The sequence below is a fragment of the Typha angustifolia genome, chromosome 10 (assembly GCF_048772165.1).
Source record: "Typha angustifolia cultivar Huaian chromosome 10, ASM4877216v1, whole genome shotgun sequence".
NCBI classification, from domain to species: domain Eukaryota; kingdom Viridiplantae; phylum Streptophyta; class Magnoliopsida; order Poales; family Typhaceae; genus Typha; species Typha angustifolia.
Genome location: NC_133248.1, coordinates 1,565,372 through 1,591,711, shown reverse-complemented (window position 1 = coordinate 1,591,711; position 26,340 = coordinate 1,565,372). Strand labels below are relative to the sequence as shown.

The window sequence follows — 26,340 nt, the reverse complement described above, 5'->3', positions numbered from 1 at the left end:
ACTATGTAATTTATAACATTCCTAAATTATCCTGTACTTATCTCTAATTTTATTCATAATACCTTGTACTTATCTTTAATTTTATTCATAACAGAAACATCCATACTTATTGTTTTTTCTCAAACTACGAAGAACATCACATAAATGTCAAACTAATCTTAGAGTTTCCAAACTCCAAGCCATAGAAATTTTAGAGCTCCCCAAATGTTAAGCTGATTTTGCTGCTTGCGACATCAAAGATGGGGAGGGAGATAAAGAAAATTTGAAAAAAGATGGAGAAAAAAAGGGTTTGAGCCAGAGAGATAAAGAAAATTAGGTAAAGGTAGGAGAAGCTTCTAAGGCTTGTACATGGTAGGGATTTTGAGGATTCTTGTGGGTTGTGGGTTTTGATATTATAATTTTGTGAGGTAGAGTTTAGTTATAGATAAGAGGATTTAGATTTTATGGGGTTAGGGTTTAATTTGGAGAAGAAGAATTTTATATAGATTTATAGATTAGGTCAGAATTTTTTAAGGGTATTTTAGTAATCTTCAAACTAGAGTCACATAAACTATATAACATAGTTAATGTCAGTTAGCTAAAGTAACATTGAAGTGTTAAATGAACATTATAAAAAAAATGAGGGGTCGTGTTATAAAATCTCCAAAGACGGAGTACGAGTCACAAAATAGATAAAATATAGGGTGTGATTTGTAAAAATCCCTTTTAAAAATAATATTATTCGTACATATCTAGCTGGATTAAACAAAACCTAATCTTATCCCTAATTAATAGGTTGACAAATTGCAAAACCTCACGAGGATTATTTTATAGTAACCTAACCCAACACCGACACCACACAGTGAGTGCACAGTGGATGGAGAGACAAAGAATAGGAAGCCAGAATAAGATAATAACATAGGCGTGGAATGGTACGTTCTTCTTTGAAAACAATAATATAGTACACATGTTGGGAGTTAGGATAAGCTCAGAATGTGGAATTAGTCCAAGGATGAAAATGAAAGAAAAATTAATTCCTCCAAGATATATCCATTGAGTTCGTTTTCCGTGGTAAATCCTCTTTTTATCTGCCCACGATAAAAGTGGTATGTAAATTTTCAATAGTTTAGGGCTTTAACGGCAAAAGTGGCAATTAGATGCATTAAAAACGTATGTATCAAACCTTCTACTTTTACTTAAAATTTACGAGTTTCATAAGTTCGAAGTGCCGAACAAAAGTTCTAACCCTCTTTAAATACAGAAACACTTAAATCCTAATAAACTTTTAGCTAATATAGTAAACTGTCTAATTTAGATTTGAAATCATGTGCGTAATTACTCTAAATCAAACACTCCTCTAAGCCAACCGTATTGTTGAGCCATTAATTGAGTTGAGTGAGCGAAGCTACCAAACCACCAAATAATTTCTCCATAATATTATTTAAGATTGGAATAGAACCTATAATCTCCCTAATCACAGCCGACAATTACTCGCCAGCGTATTAAATGTACCAAATGCCTACATCTGGGATCACATACAATCTGACCCTCCTCCGGAAATTCACCACCTCTGGAAGTCCGGATTACGCAAGCAGCTCCATCAGCACCGCCACATGGCGTTATCTTTTAGCGACACGTGTATTGGTCGATGTTTCTAAACTTTCTGTATGTAAATTATATAGGGTGAGAAAGAGAGAACATTGTGGTATTCATTCATAGCTGGGTGAGTTCAAAAAAAGGAATTCCACTCCGCTTAGATTCTGTTGATTTTTTTTATTCTCATGAACATGGTTTTAGGATCTGAAGATTTCTTGGTGGTTGTGTTTTTTATTCCCTTTGCCTTCTAGTACGTATTGGTCTTGTGGGATTTGATGATATTTCTGTGGAGTACTTTGGAGCATCTATCTATTTTGGAAATCTAATCTGTGGCTAGTTCTATGCTTGTGTGTCAGTTGCCCTCTGATAACGAATGGTTGTGAGATTGCTAATCCAAGTTATGTTACAAGTTTTATTGCAGTTCTTTGTAGATGAAGTTGGGTAGTTTGGATAGTTTGGTTTAAGTACTTGTACCAGTGGATATGGAAGGTACTTCAGGAATCAACTTAGAGTTTCAAAGAATGGTATAGAAGATTTATAACTCCACTTTGCTGCTGTTACTTTAAATAGATGAAACATAGAGGTAGTTGCTTGAGTTCAGAACAAATCATTGTTCTTAAGATCTAAATCTAAAGTGTTTTTTGTTAGAAAGTAGTCCAGCTATTCTTTTACAGCACAGGTTGATTGGGAAGTTACTATTTTGGTCAACCCAACAATCTGGTGATAACTCTTAAGCTACTGAATCCATATTATAGTATTTTATGTTTATCAATTTGTGTGTTATATACTTCGGGAATCAACTTAGAGTTTCAAAGAATGGTATAGAAGATTTATAATTCCACTTTGCTGCTGTTACTTTAAATAGATGAAACATAAAGGTAGTTGCTTGAGTTCAGAACAAATCATTGTTCTAAAGTGCTTTTTGTTAGAAAGTAGTACAGCTATTCTTTTACAGCAAAGGGTGATTAATAGGACAATTCATCAATCTGGTGATAACCCTTAAGCTAATGAATCCATATTATAGTCTTTTACTTATCAATTTGTGTGTTAACATTTGCCAATATCTTTCATCGCAGTTTTGTTCAGCATGTTAGATACAAAGCTGAGGATGTTGTTTTTAGTTACTCTCTTGTCTGCTTTTGCTCTCCATGCTTCTCAAGCTTTTAATATAGGAGGTCCTCCAGTGAAATCTGCCGTCTTCCTCTCCCCTCCATTCTTTCTGCAACCTGGCTCTGTCGCGAATAAGTTCTATTTTGATGTTCCATTCCCAAAAGGTCACATCGGTCTCAAGAGTTTTGATGCTGAAGTTGTTGATGAGAATGGCGTTCCTGTCCCTCTTCATGAGACTTATCTTCATCACTGGGTTGTGGAAAGATATTATGGCAAGAAAGAGCCTGAAATTAAAGGTGACTCCAAATCTCAGGAGCTTGAACTTTCTAAGGTTATTTTGGTAAGGAATTCTGGAATCTGTGATCACACACTTGGGCAATACTTTGGCCTCGGTTCAGAGACGCGCAAAACTGCAACATGGATTCCAGACCCTTATGCTATAGAAGTTGGAAATCCTAAGGATACTCCTAATGGATTTGAGGAAAGATGGTTACTAAATGTGCATGCAATTGATACACGAGGGGTGGAAGACCGACGAGGGTGCACAGAATGCAATTGCAAACTATACAATGTAACGAAGGATGAGTATGGGAAATCTATCTCAGATAGTTATATTGGAGGTCTTTATTGTTGCTACGATCAGACACATTGTCTACTGAAAGAAGGTTTTCGTGGCAAGACCAGGAAGCTCTTTCTGAAGTATACAGTTCGGTGGATCGACTGGGATGTCACCATAGAGCCTGTCAAAATTTATATATTTGACGTCACTGATACAGGGAAGTCGCATGATGGAGTCGATGGATCTAGTTGTAAGGTATGTAATAATCATTGCATGTAAAAGTCTCTTATTTGGCAAACTTCGTCAAGGACATCTAGTACTCATTTGTGTTTGTTCTGTTTCCTTGGATGACCTTCTAGTTACAATCATTTGCATATCTTTAGAGTCATATGGAATTAATAGTTATGGAGCATACAATGTGTTGTTGTATGCAATAAGGTTTTGAAATAGCAATCTATGCAGGAAAAGACAATTATTCCGAAGTATCAAAATGACAACTTCTGTTAGAAGTAATGATCAACTTATTTATTGGTGCAGGTGGAGTATGAAGTCAAGGATTGCAGCCTTGAAAACAAAGCCAACGGTGAGTGTATTGACAGCAAGTCAGCGAGATTGGTTATTCCTAGTGGAGGTGATATTGTGTATGGCGTTGCTCACCAGCACACAGGGGGAGTTGGTTCTGCTTTGTATGGCCAGGTGAATGTCATTTTATTGCGTACTTTTACTTAACTCTGTCGGTGAAAAACTATTGTTTTCATGTTGTGTATCTCCGCGAACATTTGTTATGCCTTCATGTCGAGAATCTTTGCAAACATTTGAAACTATAGTAGTTTGCTTTAGAAACTTCTCTACTAATATTTATATATATACATTTGGAGAAATCTGAGAGTCACTGATTTGTGTCAATGGAAATTATAAATTCATAAGCTAAATCTTTGATTAGAGTACAGGTTCTTCCCTCACTTGTGCATGTTTCAGCATGATTAACATGATCATCTGTCTTTTTCTAATAATTCAGATCAGCTCATGGAAGTCATGTTAAATTGGTTTTATACGTTTATCGATCTTAAATCAATATTTTTCTGAAACAACCAAGAAAGGTTAATCCTACTATGAAGCAGTGTTCTATTGTTACAGATTCACCGGTTTTCGACTCGAGCCAGTTGTTTTGCTTCTGAATTTTCTTATTCGGAACTTCTTATTTCTTAAGGACCATCGATTGCTTTGATCTGCTGAATTATTCATTTGTTTTGCACATCGAACGAACAGGATGGGCGGGTATTATGCACTTCAATTCCAACTTATGGGGAAGGAAAGGAAGCTGGAAACGAGGCGGATTACATCATAGGGATGTCAACCTGCTATCCAAAGCCAGGCACTGTCAAGGTTGCAGATGGGGAGACTCTAACTCTAGTCTCCAACTACAGCAGCAGCCAGATGCACACTGGAGTAATGGGGTTATTCTACATACTGGTAGCTGATCAAAAGGCAGGATCAAAGATAACTTTATCTCTTTACTCACCAGCCACATGTAAGATCCTCTATTTACTACTAATTCTTGGAGATTTATGGGTACAATGATATGAAACTTAAATGTTCTTTTTTTTCTGGATTAATGCAGGGGGTTTCGATCCGTCGAAGATTATGCGGATTTGCTTTCTTTCAGGTTTTGGTGTCTTATTTGTCATCCTTGGGCTGAGTTTTTGTAGGAAGAACAATAGGGAAGGCTACCAATCTTTGGTGATCACTTAAAGAGAGTTGTTCATTGTATGGAGTGGAGATGATTCACCTCAATAATATCACTTTTGTGATACTTGATATTGTTTACTACTGCACTGAATCTTACAATTTCTTGGCAGAATCTACCAATCTTTGTGGAAAATGATGCATTTCTTTCAGTGATTCTTGCTTCTGAAAACCTATAAGGCAAGCAATGGGTACAAAAGGTACCAGCAAATATGAAATTAGAATCATATTTGGTAGGAAACATCAATAAGTTTGCATTCAGAGGGAGCTAAAGAATTCATAAGCCAAGCAATAAGTTCTTCAGTTTAGAGTGTGTTGGTGTGTTATTTAGTTCATGGTTATTGCCACTTAAATTTTTACTTTTAACTAAAAGGTTAAATATATTTTTATCTTCATATGTTTTGGACCAAAATTAGTTACCCTCTTAAATGTTAAAGAAATTTGCATATAACACTCCGTCTTTTAGTGAAATTATAGTTGACATCTCTACATTTTTAGAGTTTATAAATCAAGTTTTATAATTTGATAAACATGTATAGAAAATACTCTGATGTTAAATATGTTAGTTAAATTTAATTAAATCTCTGGGTTAAATTAACTTACTAAAAAATTATAAAAATATATTCAACTAAATCATACTAAGAGGATTATAGTTATTTTAGAAATAAAATATCTCTACTTAACGGAATCATATTCTCATTGTGTTAGTTTAAATCTAATTCAAGCCGTTTTCTGTATTTATTCACTAAATTTTTTACAAATAGCGAAAATATAATATAAACTATAATTTCGTTAAAAAAAATTGGATGCTATATGTAATTTTATTTTATATCACAACATCTGCCTAAATATTTTTAGGACAAACCCTTTTGTAGTCTCAATTTTCTATCCTTTCTCTATCTCTCTCTAATTTTTCTTAAAATAAAAAGGATTTATAGATTAATCACCACTGCTATAAAATGCTCAATTAGAGTCTAAGACTAAAAACTGTATTAATTCGAGATGAAAACTCTCATCCCAGATACACCCATACATTAGAGTTCTACTCAATCCACAAGCCAGTTAACTTCGAAAATGTAAGTAATTTTACAAGTATGAATACTTTGAAAAAGAGTAAGAATGTCATTAGTAATATAGTCAATCGTGCAGGAGGCTTTACTTATTCTGTTGAGGATGTCGATCGGTACTCTGGTAGTAAATAATATTATGCGTCAAATATTTTTATCAGAAAAGTAAATTAATATTTTTCAGAGAGCCACAGCTTCAACAAAGATAGTTCAATGGTAGCAACTGTCTCTCTTATTTTACCGGAAGAATTCATAATTAAGAGAGAAAGTTTAAGTCGGTCAAATAATTTTTAGATTAGAAATACACGAATATTAATTTTGAATGAAAATTATAGCAAATATAATTTAAACAATAAGGTAAATTCATAAAAGAGATTTTTGGTCCAAATTAATGGGGGTAAATGTATTTAATCTTATTATATATATATATACTAATGGACGTACGAGATCGTGGAGCTTCCGATCTAACGGTCTACAATAGGACAAGCTTCTCCTATAAATAATCGTCTCTTTGGAGTCGGCAAATCCTCTCGCTGCCGCTACCTTTTTCTCCTTGTTCTCGGGCTTCTGGAGCACCAACGTTTTCTAGGGTTTCTAAGATCTCCTAAGGCTTCTTCACGATGGTGAGCTCTCTCTCTCTCTCGATCTCCTCCTCTCTCTTCTCTCTTCCATGTCCAAATCATCTCTTTAATCTTAAAAAGATGCCACTTTTGCCGATTACTAGTCTAGATATCTGATTTCCAGTAGATTGATGCTTAGAGTTTGCGATCTTTATTCTTACCCTTTGTTCTCCTTTTTGTGGGGGTGATTAGGTTCTCCAGAACGATATCGATCTGCTTAACCCGCCGGCGGAGCTCGAGAAGAGGAAGCACAAGCTCAAGCGCCTTGTGCAGTCGCCGAACTCCTTTTTCATGGTGATTTTACTACCTATTATAGTTTTCTTCTATTTCCAATCCTTGTTTTCTAATTGTTTCGACGTTTGTCCTTGTGATTAACTTGTAGGATGTCAAGTGCCAAGGGTGCTTTAACATGTAAGTCCTCTTCCCCGTAGTAAAGATGCAATTTTGATAAAAAAGGAAGAAGAAGAGTTTTGGGTAGTTTTTAACATTTTGGTATTTGTGTTTTTATGCTATTGATGGATGCATTATGTTGGGTGCTGCAGAACTACTGTTTTTAGCCACTCGCAGACTGTTGTCGTCTGCTCGGGCTGCCAAACTGTCCTCTGCCAGCCTACCGGAGGGCGTGCAAGGCTCACTGAGGGGTGCTCTTTTAGGCGGAAAGGAGACTAAATGAGTGATAGTGGTGTGTGTGTCATCACTTTCCTCCTCCTTTATTTGCCCTTGTTACTTGAGAGTCTTCAAAATGGAATGATGAGATGCTACATGGTTTGGTCTTTGGCGTTCTTATATTCATGATTGAGGGAAAAGTTGAATCAATGTTATAGGTGTAGGTTGGTGATATTGCTGGTCTTTGGCTCATTTTGGAATTATTGGATACTTCTTCCAAAATGCAGTGACATTAAATTATGCCTGGTTAATAGCTGTTTTGAATCTCTTTGTGGACTTGCATTGTGTTCTTCCAGTGAGTTGGGCATCAGAGTAAATTTTGTTCGAGTATGTGGTTTTAGCTACGCTTACATGATTCGTTGTTGTGCTGTCTTATTATTTCTTGAGATTAAGATTATTTGATATGCAATTTCAGTTTGTCATAATATTTCATGAAAACTGACTGTCTGACTCCTTTAGTAATGATTTACCTTTAAATAGAAGAACTTTGATTTGGAAATAGATGACATATGTCATCTCTAAATTCTCCCGGTATGCTTTAGAGTATCTTATGCTTGTTACTTACCTGTATTGCATATCTTATTGGGACATGGGTTGCATGATTCTTAGGCATTATATAGGCCAATTAAGATTCATAATTGCTCAAATCATCTAAATTTAGAAGGCCAAACCATGTCCTACGGTTTTATAAGTTCTTGTAGGGTAAAGACCTAGAAGTTGTTGATTTTGGTTAAATCATATTAGAGTACTCAGTACTTCATATCATTTCAATCGAAGTATTGAATGCGCTGTTTTAATTTATTTGTTGAAGATTGATCTAAATGAACTGCCCTTTTTCTGTCATATTTTTTTCTTTCTCTATTGCTTTCTAAACTATTATCCTTTTCCACTTGTTCTCTTTAATCAACTAACAACCAAAATAACTTAAAGCAACAGTTTATTCATCTTTAACGGAAGTAGTTAGAAATGCCAACAAAGGCTGTTGTTTGTGCCTGTCATGCCACATTCAAGGCTTCAAGTCATTTGGGACAAAGAGTAACAAAATCATATGATAGAACAAAATCATTGGAGGTGTACTTGAGTAATTGAGTTCATATAAGTGACTCCATTTTTTATCTAATCGACCTAGGGGGCCTTCCTATCTTCCTTCTGCTTAAGACAACTAAGTTGTATGATGATAAAGCTAGGAAGAATTTGAGGCACTGAGTCGACTTTTTCATCCTATTTAAGTGTACTTGATCTAATATTTAGCTAGAAAAGCCTGCCAATTTTCATCAATGTCATAGCTGTGTCCATTAGTGATCCTTTTCCAAAATATAAACATTTGATTATTGTGATTATTTATGTTTATTTCCAGTAGGACATTGATTTGGTGATTTAGTAAATTGATGGTCATTCTTCTTTGAGTACATCATGATTCAAAGATATTGCATTGCTGCTTGCTGCTTACTTCCAACCTTGCCTGGTTCTGTTTAAGACTTTATAACACTGTGAAATAGAGATATTGATAGCTGCTGAGCTATATTTTGTAGATGAGGAATAGTTGGCCTTGTGTACAGTAGCAAGGGTATCTTCCAAAGATTTGATATTTTCTTATATGATTGGGATGTTATAAATTAAGCAATTGACTATGCTCAGCTGGATTAAAGTTGGACTTCAATACTTCTTTTTCCTACTGTACCTTTTAGTATTGAATAGAATTAACTACAGCTGATTTTTTTTCTTCTATTTTAAGCTCTGAATGCTTATGACATAGGTTGAAAAAGAGAAAATGAGTGATGACCTAGGTTGATAAATCTGAATATTGATTATTGAAGTTAACTAACATGTTTAATTGAATCACTCATTGATTATGTCCATTATGGTGGATTGATTCTGGTGTTTTCATAACCCATCATCTCTAGGGAAGTTATAGTTGTTGATTTATAAAGTTACAAAAGGATTTATATTATCTTAATTCCCCATTTAATTGATGGATTGGTTTATTACTTTATAAAAATTGATGAATTATCTGATTATGATCATAATCTGACTAGGATGATTTTTTTATTCTCTCTTTTTTTTTTTGTAATTTCTGTGCTAAGCTAGATACTGAATAAGTTGAGTTGTTGACCCAACTAGATCTATTTTTAAATTTATTTATGAAAATAAATAACACCAAAACTTAAATAACTAAAGGAATCTATAGTCCTAATAGAACGCTTAACTATTAATAAGAAAAATGTTGATTTTACCAGCGATTTAGATAGTCCTACAGTAAAATAGATCCATTTTAATATTTGAGTTTTGATAAATAAATTTTAAAATAGAATTAGTTTGGTCAAAAACTGGAATAAGTTCCATCTCTGGCAAAGCTTTTAATCCAAATAGCAAACTATGCCTTACTTGGCCTGCTTTAAGTCTGATGATTTATTCTCGTGTGAGAACTTCTGAATACAAGTAGTGTGTCCTTGATAGGCGGATATGACTGTCTGAGGCGGATAAGTCATATGTTTGAGATGATCATAGGGAGAGGATGCCAATCGCTAAGGATAAGTTGAGAAAAATATAAAGGCTAAAGCTAATTTTAATTATTAGATTCTTCATATTTATAGAGGCTTAAATTCTAATAAATTAATTAAATTAGTCTTTTTTTATCAAATCTAGAGGTTGGGTACTATCCGGATATCTATAAAATATTTTATAAATATTTTTTTAAAACTGCATAAAATTAAATTTAACTAATTAAATAAAATTTTAACCTACTAAGACTCTAAGTAAATTAAATAATCAAATAAGATAATTAGATTTAATCCGTTGAGCACAATCTTTCTTTTACGTGATCCGATCAGTTCGCATTAATATAGCCATTGCTAATAATAATCTTCTCATATATTATTGTGCATTTACAAAACTCAATGGACTTAGCACTGCCGAAATTTCTATCTATTAATAAATTAATGGGTATATAAGATAATTTATATATGTGAATAGATTAATTAATAAAAAATTAGAATTTAAGCTTATTACTTATTCTTATAACTTTCCTTAATAATACTAATTTATTATTATTAATAATAAAATATATATATAGCTAAGAGAAAGAAATAAAATATGATTAATTCACTCTTACAATTTAGAAAAGTGATGGATACTTCCGGTTTAAATTATTTATTTTAATTGAGAGAAAGATAATTTCTCTCTCCATCTCACGGGGAATTGGTCAACCACATTTCCCGTATGTTGCTCGCGATCCAGCAACTGCTTCAACGGCTCTCACATGCCACGTGCACGACCAGCACGCCACGTGTAAAAATAAGCTGCCTATGGAATATCGACACGCGTTCCATCAGGTTTCGTCGTCCATGCCCATATAAGATGCTCGACGCCATGCATCCTTACGTTCTCGATCCACTTTGAGGCTTATATTTCGATTCAAAACCATCCATATCGTGAGACGACGTTGGTCATGGCTTCAAGGGCAGTGGTGGTGAGTCACGAGTTACGTTGCGTTGCGTAGTTTATTCATATAATAACCATCTTTTATGTCGATATTATCAAAGAAAAACTTTCAATTTTTTTTTTAAAAACATTGTAGAATAACTTTCATGGACAATAATAATAATAATAATAATAATATAATTATTTCAGAGTTATTGGAGATGTATGGGGAGTGGAAGGTGGCTCGCTACGGCGACGGCGCCGAAGATGAAGCCTGCGGCAGAAGCCACTGCCGGTTTCATGGATCATCATGCAGGAAGTAATAAAAGGTTGTTAATTTACATCCCTATATTTATTCCAAACTGCCGAGTTGTGTGCATTACTATTTGATGTAATAGTATGTATTACTTTTAGAAAATACAAATTGCAAATAAAATATGTAGAAATTAGACAAGAACATGGGTGTTTGAATCAATTAAAAGAGAATTCCTCCACACTTCTGTCTTCTGAATTATATCATCCACATAAAAACTTCTGTAGAAAAAGGAAAGATGGAAGAGAAAGACTTGTCAACAGAACACAGGTTTTTCTCATGGTGGTATCATACCATTAGTAGGAAAAGATGAGGGATACATAATAACCTTGTAACTACTCATTCCTATGATCTTGGGTAATAAGTAGATAATTAACTTTTATAATAAAACAAAAAGCTAGAAGATGGTAAGATCAACTACAAGAAGGAATGTAGCATTTCTTCTCTTCTTCTTTTTTTCACCTTTCGAATCGAAATAACATACAACAAAAGAGCTTGTTATTGTGATATGTTTGTTACAAGTAACAAACATGAAAGTCGATTGGATACTTTTATCTACTTTGGGGTGTAAGTGTTAATGTGCAACACTTGTGACAAACAGGACTGGGTTGAAGGGAGAATTCACACCAGTGTGTGTGGCACTAGGGATGATAATTTTGGCATTATCGATCGGTGCGCACACCGCGAAGCAGCAGTTGATGCACTCACCGGGCGTGAGGGTGAGCAAGAAGAAGAGAGAGATGGTGGTCGAGGTGGAGGACCCTGACCGGGCTGCCGGGGAGGCTGACCGCTTTGTGAGCAAGTCTATCCTTCGAAAAGTGGCTCATCTCCAAGACTTCGATGCTGCTCGATCTGGCACTTCTGACCCGACTCGACTCAACCCATATAACAAGTAATTCTCTCTTCCCCTGTAGATTGAGAATTCTGAATCCAGCAGTGCAAGTGCATCAGATCACTTGTGCAAGTAGCTGCTTGATTTCACTATCTGCACAACAATTAATCAACAACTTATCATTTTGAATGCAGTAGTGCAAGTGCATCAAAGGGTGCACTTATACAAGTAGCATGCTTAATGTAGCTATCTGCAATTAATCAAGAATTTGAATGCACTTATGCAAGTAGCATGTTTAATGTTACTATATTTAGGTCAAATAACAGTAATAACCTATACGAAATGTTTGCATATTGCTGAGATTTGGTTGCTCTGTCACTAACAATTTTGCTAAGCTGATTTCAGTATGTTACCATCCACTGAATTATTTTTTCTTAGAAATATTTGTTTTGATGTTCTTTGTCGACATATTTCGTGTGCAGCCATCGAACACTGGAGACCCTAAAATCTGTTGGAGTGAATTCTGGCAACAATTAAGCACTTAATTCTCTTTAAGCTCCAGTATCGAAAGTGGATATTTAGAGATGTATTGTCTATCTACTACTATGTAATTGCTCACCCCTCTACTGCATGTTCAAGAAATAGAGTGAGGTGTACATGCTTCTTTCACACATTTTTATTGTAGAAGTCGTTGGTGCAATGTAAAGCATCCAGATGTTGTTTAAATTGATCTATTTAATGAATTTTACTTTCAGTACACAACAAGTGGATAGCAATAGATGTTTCTTTCTTGGTAAGCAAAGAAGTCACTTGAGAAGAACCTTGAGTGAAATAAGTCATTGATTAAAGGACAAATGAAAGCCTTTTGCATATACAAATTGAAGAACTCAGGAAATGCCATATTTATAACACTATATATTATAAATTCTCTTGAATATCTTCCAACTACCACTAATTGTATAAAATTACAAAATTTCGTACCCTCCTTGGTGCTCTACATTAGATACAGCAAGCCAGTACTTGTGCAAGCTACTTGATTTCAGCAAATTATTATTCACTCAAGCAAATTTATGTAGTAAGCCACCTCAATTGTTCAAAAGAACAAACCAATGACTTCAAGAGCATAGTAACATGCGCATGTTTATAGTAATTACTAATGATCCTTAATTCATATGAAAATACACAGTATGACATCAGAAATATTGATCTGATGTGCAGATACTTAATTGATGTCAGAAATATTGATCTGATGTGTAGATGTTTAATTGGTGTCAGAAATATTGATCTGATGTGTAGATACTTAAGAATAGTTTGCATTTTCATTTCCTGATCCAATACAAGTCATTAATTTGTAAGCATCAGAAGCTGTGAGGTGAAATGAAGTATTGAAAAAAGTCACAAATGAAAGGGAAACAATAACCTGATAGCTAACAGCTGGAAGCTAAACCTTCTGATTAAAGAAGATCCATGAATTATCTTGGTAAAACCTTACCTTCACATCCAGTTCAATTCACATTCCTTCATGTATTCAAGTGTCACTCATAAATATCACTGGCGCATGATTCAAAATGTAGCAGCCTATTGATCCCCCAAAGAACCTTGTGAATTGCTTCTATATCAAGATGATATGTATCGGCAGCAAAGAATTCATGCACAATGCCATTCAATTCAATGAAGGAGCACCCAGGCTGCTTACTTATCCTCCAATCATTTATAGCTTTCCTCACTAGAATTACATCACTCCATCTTGAAGTCGTGGCATAAACATTAGACAGTAAAATGTGTCCCCCACATTTCTTCGGATCTAATTTCAAAATTCTTTGCGCAGTACGTTCTGCAAGTTTGACATCCCCATGAGCCCTACATGCAAAAAGCAGTGACCGCCAAATAACAACATCAGGAACAACAGGCATTTCTCGGATAAACTTGTCTGCCTCAGTCAAAAGCTTTGCACGCCCTAAAAGATCAACCATACATCCATAGTGCTCAATCTTTGGATTAAGGTTGTAGACCTTAGTCATGCAGTCAAAGAAGTAAAATCCTTTTTCCACCAATCCTCCGTGGCTACAAGCAGATAAGACGGCCAGAAGTGTCACCTCATTCGGCGTAATCTCACCCTGTTCCTCCATCTGTGAGAACAACTCCAATGCCTCATTGGGATATCCATTCATGGCAAGGCCTGATATCATTACTGTCCATGAGAACACATCACGGCGAACCAATCCATGGAATATATGAAGTGCTCTTTCAACATCCCCACACTTGGAGTACATATCCATCAATGCGTTCTTCACTGAGAGATCCTTTCCTATGCCATAGGAATCACAATAAGCATGGATATACCTCCCTTGATCCAAAGCGCCCATTTGGGCACATGAAGAGACAACAGAAGCAACAGTTGCATCATCAGCTTTCACTCCAGTAACCTGCATCTCCCTAAATAACTCAACCGACTCCCTGAATCTCCCGGACTGTGTATAGCCAGAAATCATCGAAGTCCAGCACACAACATTCCTATTAGGCATCCCATCAAACAGCTTCCGAGCATCATCAACAGACCCACATTTTGCATACATAGAAACCAGAGAAGAACCCAAGTAGTAATTCATCTCAAATCCATTCACCACAACCAATGCATGAATCCTCTTGCCAAGATTAATCCCCCCAATTCTCCCGCAAGCTATCAAAGCGCTCACTGGGGTGACCGCGTCTATACCAATCGATCCCTCCACCATTCTTGCGAAAACCCACAAAGCTTCTTCGCAGAGATTGTTCTGTAAATACCCGGATATCATACTATTCCAAGAAACAACATCACGAGCACCACTGGGAGCCTGATCAAAAACCCTTCTTGCAGAGCCCACCGAGCCGCAAGTGGAGTACATATTAATGAGAGAATTGATGAGAAAGGTATCGAAGTAAAACCCAAGCTTGACGCTTAAAGCATGCAGCTTTTCTCCACTCGCGAGAAGGGAGAGGAAAGATACGGCCTTGAGTGCGGAGGTGAAGGTGTAGTTATCGGGAAAGATGCCTCCTTTGCGAATCAGATCGAAGAGAGAGATCGCGAGGCGGGGAGATTTGCCGAGGGCGACAGAGTGAAGAATTGAGTTCCAGAAAGGGAGGTGGGAGATCTGGAGGAGGCCGGAGACGACGGCGCGAGAGAGGAGCTGGTGGAGGTGGTCGACGGCACAGATGGGACGGGGGAGGAGAAGCCATTTCGGGTGGAGATTAGGGTTAGAATCTCGGTTCGAGGCGGCGGAGAGGGATCGGAGACGGAGGAGGGTTAGGGTTAGGGTTTTGGGGGGAGAGACGCGCATCAAATGGATTACGAACGAAGAGGAGGGGAGAGAAGCAAGTGGTGGCGGGAAGAAAAAAAAATCGAATTAAAAAAGAAAAACAAAAAATTTACAGATAACACCCTAAATTAATTTTTATGTTAATAATATTAGTTTTTTTTGTTAATAGTTGGTTATCATGTAGATGAATTAAAATTATATAGATGTAAAATAAATTTTCTATCTTTTGAGTGAGGTTTTAAAGATTAAGGTTAAAAAAGAGAGAAGGGAACTAATGTAACCTATTTGTATAACATTCTGGTTGCAAATTTAATAACAAACATAATGGATTTTATTTCTCCAAACAGAACAAAACAAAAACAAACATAATGGATTTTGGAGGTTAAATTTCGTAAGTGTTTTTTTTTTCAATCATTTCCTTCCTAAATAGTTGAAGCAACTTCTTCTACATGTAACTAAAAGAAAGCTTTTGTACTGTGGGGAAGGCTGCCTGTAAGAAAGGTGATCTAAATGAGAAGAAATGGAGAAAAGTAAGTGCATAGGTTAGGATCCTGTTGTGATTCCATTGGAGAATCCCAAATTTCTTAATGAATCAAACACTTGAATCTAAGACAAATAAAATTTTCTTTTTAGTAACATTTGTAGTAGTTCATAATGGATATGTAGACATTGCAGAGAGCCACTGTCTCAACTGTAATGAACATTTTATTTGCCAAGAGGCATACTGTTAAATACAATTGAACTGAAAGATTAAGAACAAGAGACATTGTATAACATTACTTTCCGCGGACTTGGTAATCTACAATGCAGACCTTCCAGGACCTGTCAACAAAGCACATCATGAGCTACATGTTGAAAGGAAGTAAACAGAAGAAACAGCCCTTTTTTTTCTTCCTTTTAGCCGGTAGGGACAAGTCCACATGTATTTAATTATGCTCTAAACCCCAATCTGAAATTTACGGTGATCACTAATTGAGCCGGCTAAGTATATTTTACAATATATATACGCTGGCAGAACAAATTATAGTGTAGTTAGTTATGCTCTAAATCTCAATCTGAAATTTACAGTGATCACTAATTGGGTCGGCTAAGTATATCTAACAAACATATATGCTGGCTGAATGAAATATAGGGTCAGAAGTTGCACAGGCTATCAACTTCCCTAGTACCTTCAATGAATCAGCTGGTCTGTCAATTTTATGTGCTTTGTTATTAGTACAAGGATGAATTCATCATTTTGTGTCCTATGATATCTTGTATCTTTTAGGTCATTATAATAGTTAGCATCATAGAACGAACTGCATCTGTGTAGGTGTTAAAAGAGAAATGACAGGAAAAATCAAAGGATAATATGTTGCGATAGAATAACTCATGATAGATGAAGTTGGAGTCCACAAGATTACTATAGCTCACAGTAACTTTTGAGCATGACAATTAAATTACAAGTGCTACAATTGCCTTGTATCTTGGATTCCATTTGTGCCTCAGATGATAATGATAAAATCTGAATCATCTACAAAAAGATGCTAATAACGATATACCATGTATGCATCTATAATAGCACTCTTATTCTAAATGCTTAATATGCCATTAGTTATGTAATTCAGAGGCAAAACCTTCTACCAGAGGATACCCAGGCAAATAAATAAGACAAAAGCAGGGGAGTAACTCACCCTTGTTTATACTTCGTCTAAGATTGGCAAGAGATGCTGCAACTTTTGCACCGACGAGAGCATTGTTCTTCACAAGTGCAATGTCTTTACCTTGCTTAAGGAGAATAACAAAGGGCTGTTGATAATTGACCACGTACAGAAAATTCACTCTTCTCTCTTTATACCATAGGTCCATCTCAAGTCCAACTGAATTTGTGAAAGAGAAAGCATATCATAACAGAGAATCAGAAATAGAGGATACTAGCCGCCAATGACGCTCCTCCAGTAAGTTGATTTACTCTGTTAAGCAAGAACGGTGTGGCAGCACTGCCTATCACATTATTATCCCTGCAATAACAAGTCCAAAGATACTAACTATATAGAATAACTATCACATCTTATTAGAAAACATTTGGTATCAGATAAAGATGGCAAACTAGCTCAATATCGCATTCCTAAGACTGTCAGATTGAGGTAATGCATATTCATTTTTATTGTAGTGTATATCACACAAACTTATGATCCCCAGCAGATTCCCGCAAACAGGTCTCTGCCCCTTGTTGACCTTGTGCAGCTTCATACCAAACCAAAATAGATTATTTGGCATACTCGTGATGACCGTGTAGATTGGCAATGTACCATGCTGATGTACGATGTCAAATTGACATGGTAACCCAAATACAAACTAAAATAGAAGAACAAATGGATTATCAAAAGCCATTCACTAGATCATATTACTTTCCTAGTTTCCTTGGAAACTTTCTATATATACCTAAACAACCTTAAATATTAAACTAACTTTAGGAATCAAAAGGACTCAACTGCTTTCAGGAAACCTAGGGCTTTACTTCCAATAGAACAAATTGCATTGAGATAAATAGAAATAGAGAATGACAAAGCAAGAATGAGTTATTAAAGATAGGCAAGAGTTGAGTTACTTTGCTTCCTGTAGGGCTTTTTGTATTGCAGATTCTATCATATTTCCTGAAGCTGCATATTCTTTGGGAATAGGCACGGCAATTAGAATCCCGTTCTCAAGTCTTAAATTCAAGTTTGCATCTGCATGTCACAACAGCAAAACAAATTTAAATAAATAGTGATCACATACAGGACAATTGGTGAGAGAAAAAGGACAATCAATTTCACTTACCAATGAGCTTTGCACACTCCTCAGGAGTATTCAGACGACAGGGCGCCTGCATTCCATCCAGCAAATCAGAAAAAATTTAACGACAGAAAACATATCCTTTTATGACTTACACAGACAAGTACAGACCATTACAATAACAATAATATCATGCCCTTACAACATTTTATGCATCTCTTATTCAAATTGATTACACCAAGACTCATTCCATCTACTGCAGTTACACCCTAGACCATTACAATAACAATAATATCATGCCCTAACAATGTTTGATGCAACTCTTTTTCAAACTGATTGACACCAAGACTCATTCCATTTACTACTAGTTAAACACCCATATAACAATTCAAAAGTGATTTCTTTTTAATTAATAAAACATAACTGGGCCTAGCCCACTTACACTCAAAAACAATTCAAAAGTGATCTTTTTAAATAAATGAGAAAGCAGAAAGTGATGGATTCCCACATTGAGGCATTACTGTCATGAAAATCAGAATATTATATCTAACTTGTCCTTTCACATTAATATTTAATCTTTTAGTCACTGTTATAACTAAGAATGTGCAAATTAAGGAGCAATGGCAGTTGGCAACCTGTCAAACTCAAGCAGTTCTGGTACAGATGTAAACATGTTCGCCCCCCTATATCCTGGTATTACTTGTCACAAGTTCCTTAATCATTTTTTGTTACCTAACAGATCAATTATCCATCTTAATGACTTCTAATAAATGCAATCCCTGTAACCTCTCCTTAGTCAAAAGCAGATGGCCAAATAAACAAAGTGATGTATATGGCAGGATGTCTATTTTTCCTGGGACAGTTGCATAATAACTGTTGTTGATATTTAGGTAATAGTCAACCTAAAGAAAACCATTTATGTGAACCAGACCAATTGATTGAACGACATCTGTTAATAAAGATTCAAACTATGGGTACGTGGATTGTGGAGAAAGAGTAGGACTAGAATAAGGGGACAATTTTCTCTAATTTGCTGAAATATGAATAGATTGAACTTAGGGATCATGAAGAGCTTGGCCATTAATGCAAGAGTACTTGCATTAATAGAATACAGGAGCCCAGAAAGTCCACTATGACTGCTATGAGAACAATGGAAGAAGTGTGATAACACAATCAGGGCGTGGCACCATCAGGATTCATGCATCATTCCCTGGACCTGCTTATCAACAGCAGAACACGCAGCTTTAGTATGGGTCAGAATTCTAGAGTTGTTTGGCAAGATTGAACTTCATGTTTGAGCATTTAACTCTCATCTGCGAACACACAAACATATAAAATACACCAGAAAGTTATAAAAAATTATGCATGAGCATATGGATTTTGCATTTTCTTTGGCGACATCGTGTATCTTCATTTGGCAAGCTTGCGTTGTATGTAGTAGTACAATGCTTACGGTGGTTGCAACAGGTATGAAGCATGATATTGAAAGTTGAAACCCTATATTTTTCAAACCAATGAAACAAACAACTGAGAATAGAAAATATCCATTCATTGTAGTTATGTAGTTCCATGATCAATAATCCTAGACAAATTTCCAAACATTCAATTCAGTTATATATTTATATTAGTGAAATACAATTACCTTGCATCCACTAGATTCAGTGAAAAATGCTGGAAACTCATCTGTCTTATAAGCAGCAACTGTAACCCCTTGAGTTTCCTGCAATCAAATACAGATTTCGGTGAATTAGGTCTTTTTGCTAGGTGACATAATAAAATTCTTTTTCTTCTTGTCATAAAGTATACACAAACAATATGCATGTCAACTTATTTCAGTATAAATTTCTTTTACTATACTTATAGAAACACATGCAGGGTTAAATCCTCGTAGAAATTTCTTTGATTTTAGTGTTGTATCCTGATGAATCAAAGGTGGTTGTATCCTTTGACTCATTAGGATATCAGCAAAGTCCAAAACTATATATAAGTTCTTATGACTTAATGTTGTATGATAGATCACATCAATATGTATCTTAACATTTTATTATGTAGATGGTACTTCCATTTGTTTCTATATATACATAGTGCATATTAAATTTGCATGCACTATAAGAGAAACTTCTCCACACCAAGAAACCTTGACTTCGGACCAAATTCTTTAATATGCAAAGGGAATACCAGGTATTCAAGGGTTCTCGGAATATCTAGAATTGACTTCACACCAGCTGATATAACTGCTACTGGAGTCTTTCCAAGTTCAGTGAGATCAGATGAAATGTCCATTGCTGCATGGGGAAGAAAATTACATAAGAAACGGAAAATGAATATAAACATTTTCCAAATTGTTTAAGTAAACAAGGAGTAACAAGAGAGGGAGTACATGCAAACTTGAGATATGCACATCATATCATTACACAAATTACAAAACGAAACTGAATGTTTGTCAGAGAAAAAAAACCATCATCTTTTGCATAAGATAGAGAACACAAATCCAATTTGATTCACTTAATAAAAGTCGCTCCTGTCCTCAAAATTATGATGTGATCATGTGACCATGACTGTCTTAGTGTCTTACAAAACAGTGACATTGAGGGGACTTTGTATAATGGACATACAAACATTTCGATATATTAACATAAACAACCAAAAGTAGCCCTTACTTTGTTCCCCATGTCTATGTACTCCTCCAAGTCCTCCAGTAACAAAAACAGGTATACCAACCTGCAGTTGTGAGTGTACTCAGAGGACAAAAATGGAGGCACACTATTTGTACTAAAAAAGAGTTGGCCAACTTGCAACTTCCATATGCATCAAGTAACTTCAGAAATTAGAAGACTGGGTGTTGTAGGGGTGCATCAGAGGAGAAGGTTCCCTCTTTTGCTCCCACTAAACAACAAGGACAGCACGAAAGAGAGAAGAGGGAGGGAGAGATACCTTAGAAGCAAAAAACATGGTTGCTGAAACAGTTGTTGCACCATTACCACCAGCAGCAACCTGCCAAATCACTGAGAGCATTGAACTCATCAAAGAATACAATTTCTATATCATAAACATGAATTATCCAACTCTAAATCATAGATGAGATTAAATAATGTTGCCCAAGTAAGAAATCAATGTACTTGTACGATTAAGTATAATTGCAAAAGAAGTAATTATTTTAAGGATTAAGAATCCAAGTCTCTGGAAGTTCACTTCATGAGTCAAAATACAGTTGTATAGTTTCTTGCAAGTTAATTTCACCATTAGATGCATTAGATGAATAGTGTTTTTTATATCAGATATGGATATTAAACAACACAAACAATCAACCTGATGTAGGATAATATCATGATGGCCTAATATGTTTGTGCTTTGTTGGGATTGAAGTGATATTTTTTTCTGAGAAACTAAGTTTATGTTTCAGGCTTATTGCAGAAACAAGCGAGTTTCTAAACATTTTTAAGGATAGATTGTACCACTTTTCGGTGAAAGCGAATCACTCTCAAAGTTGTCTTTTAGCAAGTAGTCATAATCTGACAACACCACTAAAGAACAGCTAAGTGAAGAAATGCTGACTTTGAATGCGATCCACTCTCACCAAAATCAACTCATTACGCAGACCTACTTTTCCAGTTAGTTTGGAAACCCACCTATGCCTCTAATAAGTTTGAAAAATAGACTTAGTTTGCTGAAGTCACTTAAAGTTTGTGAAACTAGTCAACTACATATATATGTTGTGATACTAATCTTTTGTTTGCCCACAGAAGTCAAGGCAGTAACATTACAGAAAAGAGAAGATTGAAAGAAGTTGGAAAGCAGTATAAACCTGGTCCAGGGTTTAGGTTGCCAATACTAATAAATTGAAACGAAAATTTGACATGTAAATTGCTTTTCTCAATTGTTGGTACTATCATATAATCAGAGTTCAGAAGTAAATAGGTAAGAAGAAAGTTTCAAGAATATGAGAAATTTATAAGGGATTGAAAAAAGAACAGAATTATAATTTAAACCAGCGAATATAAACAGAAAACGAAGAACTAAGATGGACGAAAAGGGAGAAAGAATAGGGCATAAAGAGAAATAAAAAGTAGCAGCCAACCTGACTAAAGAAAATTTCCTCGACTTGATAATCTCAATAACTCCTTGTTATCAACTGCCTATGGCTTTAGATTATAACTTTGACATTACTCCCAAATAGAATATTTAAGTAAGAGATGAAATATTCTTAGTAACTGCATAACTGCCTTTATATTTTCTAAAGATTTCAAAACCGTGATTCTTTTTCCACAAGGTAATTGTAACATAAACAGTAACCAATGATGTTACCACCTAAGTATTGATGAACAACACCCTACTTTACTTCCTGAAACATGATGATATGTTCAAAATCTGAGACCTGGAATTGAAGATAAGTTTTTCTTCACAATGTGTCTGGGACTCTGGGTACATTGTACAAAAAGCTGTTCTCTCGTTTCCTTTCCATACATGAGCCCACCAGTCAAACCAAATTGCTCCATGTTCATTTAAATGACTAAGCATATAAAGCAAAGATACATTATAGTTATCGACTTTGTAGTCATCAACTTGATATTCCATACTCTTAATATCAAGTGCAAGAAATGCGTCCAGAACCAGAACTTGAAAAATGTAAAAGCTGCATGACAGATGCAACTCACAACAAATGGAATATCCCTGCGAGCTGTCTTTTGAGCTTTTCTTCCAAGAATAGCAAGCCTCTCAAGTTGTTCATGGTTCAAGCCTAAAGTTGCACAAAAAAAAAGAATAATGAATTAAATCTTATATAAAAGTAAAAAAGAACTGAGCATCAAATAAGAAAAAACAAACATATGTTAATTGCTAAAATACAGATTACTTCATGATATTACGTTTTAAATATCATAAAGTAGGCAAGAATAGATATAGATGAAGATTCACATTTTCAAGATGTATTATCATGACAAATTTGTAATAAGTGTTCATATATCATATGTAAGGAACAACAAATTCTCTCTAAATAGAATACAAAAAATCATGGTTGTAAACTCTGAAGTATCGAGCATATGCGTGTAGAATAATAAGTAATCAGAACCATCTCATGATGAGCAAAGTATACCAGTTGTTTCTTCTGAATTCTCTCATAAAGTAACACAAAAGCATGACATATATGTAGCCAAAGAAGGCACTGTTTTAAAAGGCAGTCATAGTATGCCAGCGTAAAGGCATAAGTGATATGCTGGCATATATGCAAGTGCATATGCCCTCTATATATCATAGATCTAAAATTGATAAATATATGAAAAACAAGTTGGAAATTATAAGAAATAAAAGGTCTTGAAGAGTAATATGAATTTCTCTTACTTGTGTATATCAACTAATAGTTGCAGTTAAAAAATAGAGTTAATTACACTTGACCCCTCTAAACTATCATCATTTTTCATATACGCCCCTTAAATATTTTTTTACTACATAGACTCTTTGATGTAAGGAAATTTTTAGTTCAAAGAGTTCTAATATAGTTACTTTTTTTTCTTAGTTGAGGTGTCTATGTGAATATTTTTCTTAGTTAAAAAAATTATGTGGATAATAAAAAATTTCAAAGGGTGTATGTGGAAAACTGTGATAGTTTAAAGAGGCTAAATACTTATCCCTAGAAAATACTAATATCCCAAGGCTCAAATAGTTAAATTGAGGTTCCTCTGCAGGTTAGTTTTATGTGAGGCGGCATAAAGATCACAAATGCACATGTGGCTGCCTAGGCAAGCACAGGGCTATATCTTAGTCTTAGAAGTGTGTCTTTTAGGCAGCATAAATGAAAACAGATCCCTAAAGTTAAATTTTCAGCAATAAATGTTTGACTTTCTTTATCTCTTGTTTCCAGTTGAGAAATTTTCTTCTTCCTCCTGATAAAACTATAGGAAATTTGTTGTTAATTATGTCATTTACAACAAAGAACGAAAGAACCCAATCAAGCAATTTCATGAAATTTTGCAACAGATGTCTTTAAACTGTTAACCATATGAGTATATGACAGTTAGGGGTTGTATCCCAACTTAATCCACCCTACTTAAGTTCCTATCACATGCATCTATATTCTCTGTAGAGAAAATCAAGTAGTTATATACTTGACTCACTCTTAACCTTTCATACTACCAACATCTTCTATTTTTCTCATATGCATTGCACCGTCTCTTCTGGTTTATGCACCCTTATACTATTACATTCCTTCGGTTAATTCTGTTATTTCCCATCATTATTATACAAAAACAGGCCAAAGAGTTAGCGTCATGGATAGTTCGTAATGTTAGAGTAACAAGTATCACAGTAATAAAAAATTGAAGTTTGATAATGGTAAACACTTTTTGAGCAATTAGATGGCAAGACATACCAACATATGGAGTACCGTCTAAAATGGCAATTGTTGCAGGAGTAGCTCCATTCTTCCTCACAATAGCCTCAACAGCTTTAGCAGTTTGAAGATTTTGTGGATAGGGCATACCTGATGGAATCTGCAAACATCAGTAATAAAGGACAAATGCAATGCAATTCTCATTATTCGAGATAACTGTAAGGAACTGATGTATTCATTACATTCAGGCAAGTATCTAAGGCAGGTACGCATAACAAGCTTTCAAACAATCTATACACACAGTACTAAAGAAAGAATAAAAAAAAGGAGAGAGAAATCTTAGAGACTTCCAAAGCATTTTAAGTTTTAACTGTCAAAACAAGCTGCACCAAAACTAAAGGTCACCAAATATTCCCATTCCTTTAGCTCTTCCCATGTATAGAGCAATTTTAGGGGATTAGGCCTCAATTAAGAACAAATGCCTCCTTACCCATATAGTTTTATAATAGGAGTCTTTCTCTAGCCTATATTTACCACGGGAGCCGGTGCAAATACCTTTCCCTTGCTTTGAATAATTAGCTCATGCCTTAAAATTCATCAGTATTAATCATTAAAAGATCAACATGGGATTGATAATTAGTTATGACTTTGTTGAATCCTTTCTTGGACCAAATTTGCAACCAACAAAGATGGCAACTACTCTAGAACAATGCATGTTCAAATCAGTTAACTAGAGTATATTGATCAACAGCATCATATCGCTATGAGCTGATGTTCACCTAATTTGGAAAAATTAAAGGTGATATATTATAACTTTTGAGTATCATAATTTTGAAGCTTTGCAGATTTAAACTCAATACTGTGGTAACCAAATCCTTTAAAGATGTTAACGTTCACTTTCTATCTCTTGCACATTGCATAAGTAATATAACTTCCTTCCGAATCAAAAGTCTCTCTAGTGTTTCATAAACCTCTCCACCTCTGGCTCCATCAAACTGGTTGAACCTTTCAATTACTTATTCTTCTATTGTTGTTACTTGTGCAGGATTAGTAAATCAAAATTGAATTTAGTAATACAACCAATGCTACTAAATATTAGTGATCATTTCTACAACAGTCCAAGGAAATTTGTAAATATTTGCAACATAATCTCTACAATAAATCAACTAAAAATCACCTTATTATTCCAATCCACACTACGTTCATGCTTACCATGAGAAATTATTGTAGATTCCAAAGCAACAACAGCTTTCCCACACGAAAGTGCATCGTAAACTTCCGGGCTTATTTTTATAAGCCCTCCTCCTCCATTCAAATCCTAAAATTCCCCCAAAACCGAATTAAGATCGTTAGTACATCTACCGCAACACTATACAAATATTGGAAAAAGTATAGCAAAAGAAAGCTACTAATCATTACTTTCTCCATGCTGCGACGGATCAATTGAAGTCGAGTGAAAAAAAATAAACCATAAACCCTAACTTTGAATCGAGGAGGGGAGAAGAAGGGAATAAAACCTTACCATCTTTACCCGATTGCCTCCGAATTAGGACGTGAGACGGGTCGAGCTTATGAGTCTACTACATAAGCAAACCCGTGTATAAAGGTGTGTAAACGAGCCGAACCTGAGCGAGCCGGCTCTAGCTCAGGCTCGGCTCAGCTCAAATCGAGCCGAGCCTGATTGGAGCGGCTTCGGCGGCTATTAACTCGATTTATATATAAATTTCTTCCTCACACTTGAGATTATTTAAGTTTTAAAATATATTATATATTTAAATAAATATTTAGCTGAGCTGGTTGGGTCAAAAACTTGACTAATATTTTTCAAATCTCTCTCCTAACATTCATCATATAAAGTGGAAAATTGTCCTTTTTTGTGGGGTCTTAAATAAAGCTGTAAAGCAACTGAGGAGTGTTGTGGAAGAAGACTCAAAAAAAATCCAACCAAGTATCCAAAACAAAACCTTGTCCTTCACTCCAAGTTTCCTTCTCCATTCTTTTGACATGATTTCAAGCAGCAAGTAGAGCCATACCAACTCATCCAATTAATCACA

General features: G+C 35.2%; 4 protein-coding genes across 6 annotated transcripts; 2 read left to right on the top strand and 2 right to left on the bottom strand.

The window, feature by feature from the left end:
- Window positions 1–1,708: 1,708 nt before the first annotated feature.
- Window positions 1,709–5,126, top strand: LOC140768562 (uncharacterized). Its single transcript, XM_073108884.1, has 5 exons — window positions 1,709–2,099; window positions 2,652–3,499; window positions 3,782–3,940; window positions 4,514–4,775; window positions 4,866–5,126. The coding sequence occupies exons 2-5, from the start codon at window positions 2,663–2,665 to the stop codon at window positions 4,994–4,996; spliced, it is 1,389 nt and encodes a 462-aa protein (XP_072964985.1). The 5' UTR covers window positions 1,709–2,099; window positions 2,652–2,662; the 3' UTR covers window positions 4,997–5,126.
- A 1,431-nt stretch (window positions 5,127–6,557) lies between these two features.
- LOC140768669 (small ribosomal subunit protein eS27y-like) lies at window positions 6,558–7,673 on the top strand. Its single transcript, XM_073109027.1, has 4 exons — window positions 6,558–6,680; window positions 6,870–6,971; window positions 7,060–7,088; window positions 7,220–7,673. Exons 1-4 carry the CDS (start codon window positions 6,678–6,680, stop codon window positions 7,344–7,346), a joined length of 261 nt encoding a protein of 86 aa, XP_072965128.1. The 5' UTR covers window positions 6,558–6,677; the 3' UTR covers window positions 7,347–7,673.
- A 4,248-nt stretch (window positions 7,674–11,921) lies between these two features.
- LOC140768317 (pentatricopeptide repeat-containing protein At1g31430-like) lies at window positions 11,922–15,249 on the bottom strand. 2 transcript variants are annotated; one of them, XM_073108568.1, is made up of 2 exons: window positions 13,401–15,249; window positions 11,922–12,061 (listed from the first exon to the last, which is right to left on the bottom strand). In XM_073108568.1, exon 1 carries the CDS (start codon window positions 15,223–15,225, stop codon window positions 13,444–13,446), a length of 1,782 nt encoding a protein of 593 aa, XP_072964669.1. In that variant the 5' UTR covers window positions 15,226–15,249; the 3' UTR covers window positions 11,922–12,061; window positions 13,401–13,443. The 2 variants fall into 2 exon arrangements, 1 of the variants encoding a protein (XP_072964669.1); XR_012105749.1 differs by having other exon boundaries at window positions 11,929–12,061; window positions 13,329–15,249.
- A 642-nt stretch (window positions 15,250–15,891) lies between these two features.
- Window positions 15,892–25,866, bottom strand: LOC140768318 (pseudouridine-5'-phosphate glycosidase). 2 transcript variants are annotated; one of them, XM_073108570.1, is made up of 13 exons: window positions 25,809–25,866; window positions 25,499–25,604; window positions 24,326–24,436; window positions 22,617–22,699; window positions 20,896–20,955; window positions 20,622–20,682; window positions 20,140–20,246; window positions 19,604–19,681; window positions 18,007–18,052; window positions 17,795–17,915; window positions 17,119–17,204; window positions 16,878–16,961; window positions 15,892–16,026 (listed from the first exon to the last, which is right to left on the bottom strand). In XM_073108570.1, the coding sequence occupies exons 1-13, from the start codon at window positions 25,809–25,811 to the stop codon at window positions 16,004–16,006; spliced, it is 969 nt and encodes a 322-aa protein (XP_072964671.1). In that variant the 5' UTR covers window positions 25,812–25,866; the 3' UTR covers window positions 15,892–16,003. The 2 variants fall into 2 exon arrangements, with proteins under 2 accessions (XP_072964671.1, XP_072964670.1); XM_073108569.1 differs by having other exon boundaries at window positions 25,706–25,817.
- Window positions 25,867–26,340: the final 474 nt, after the last annotated feature.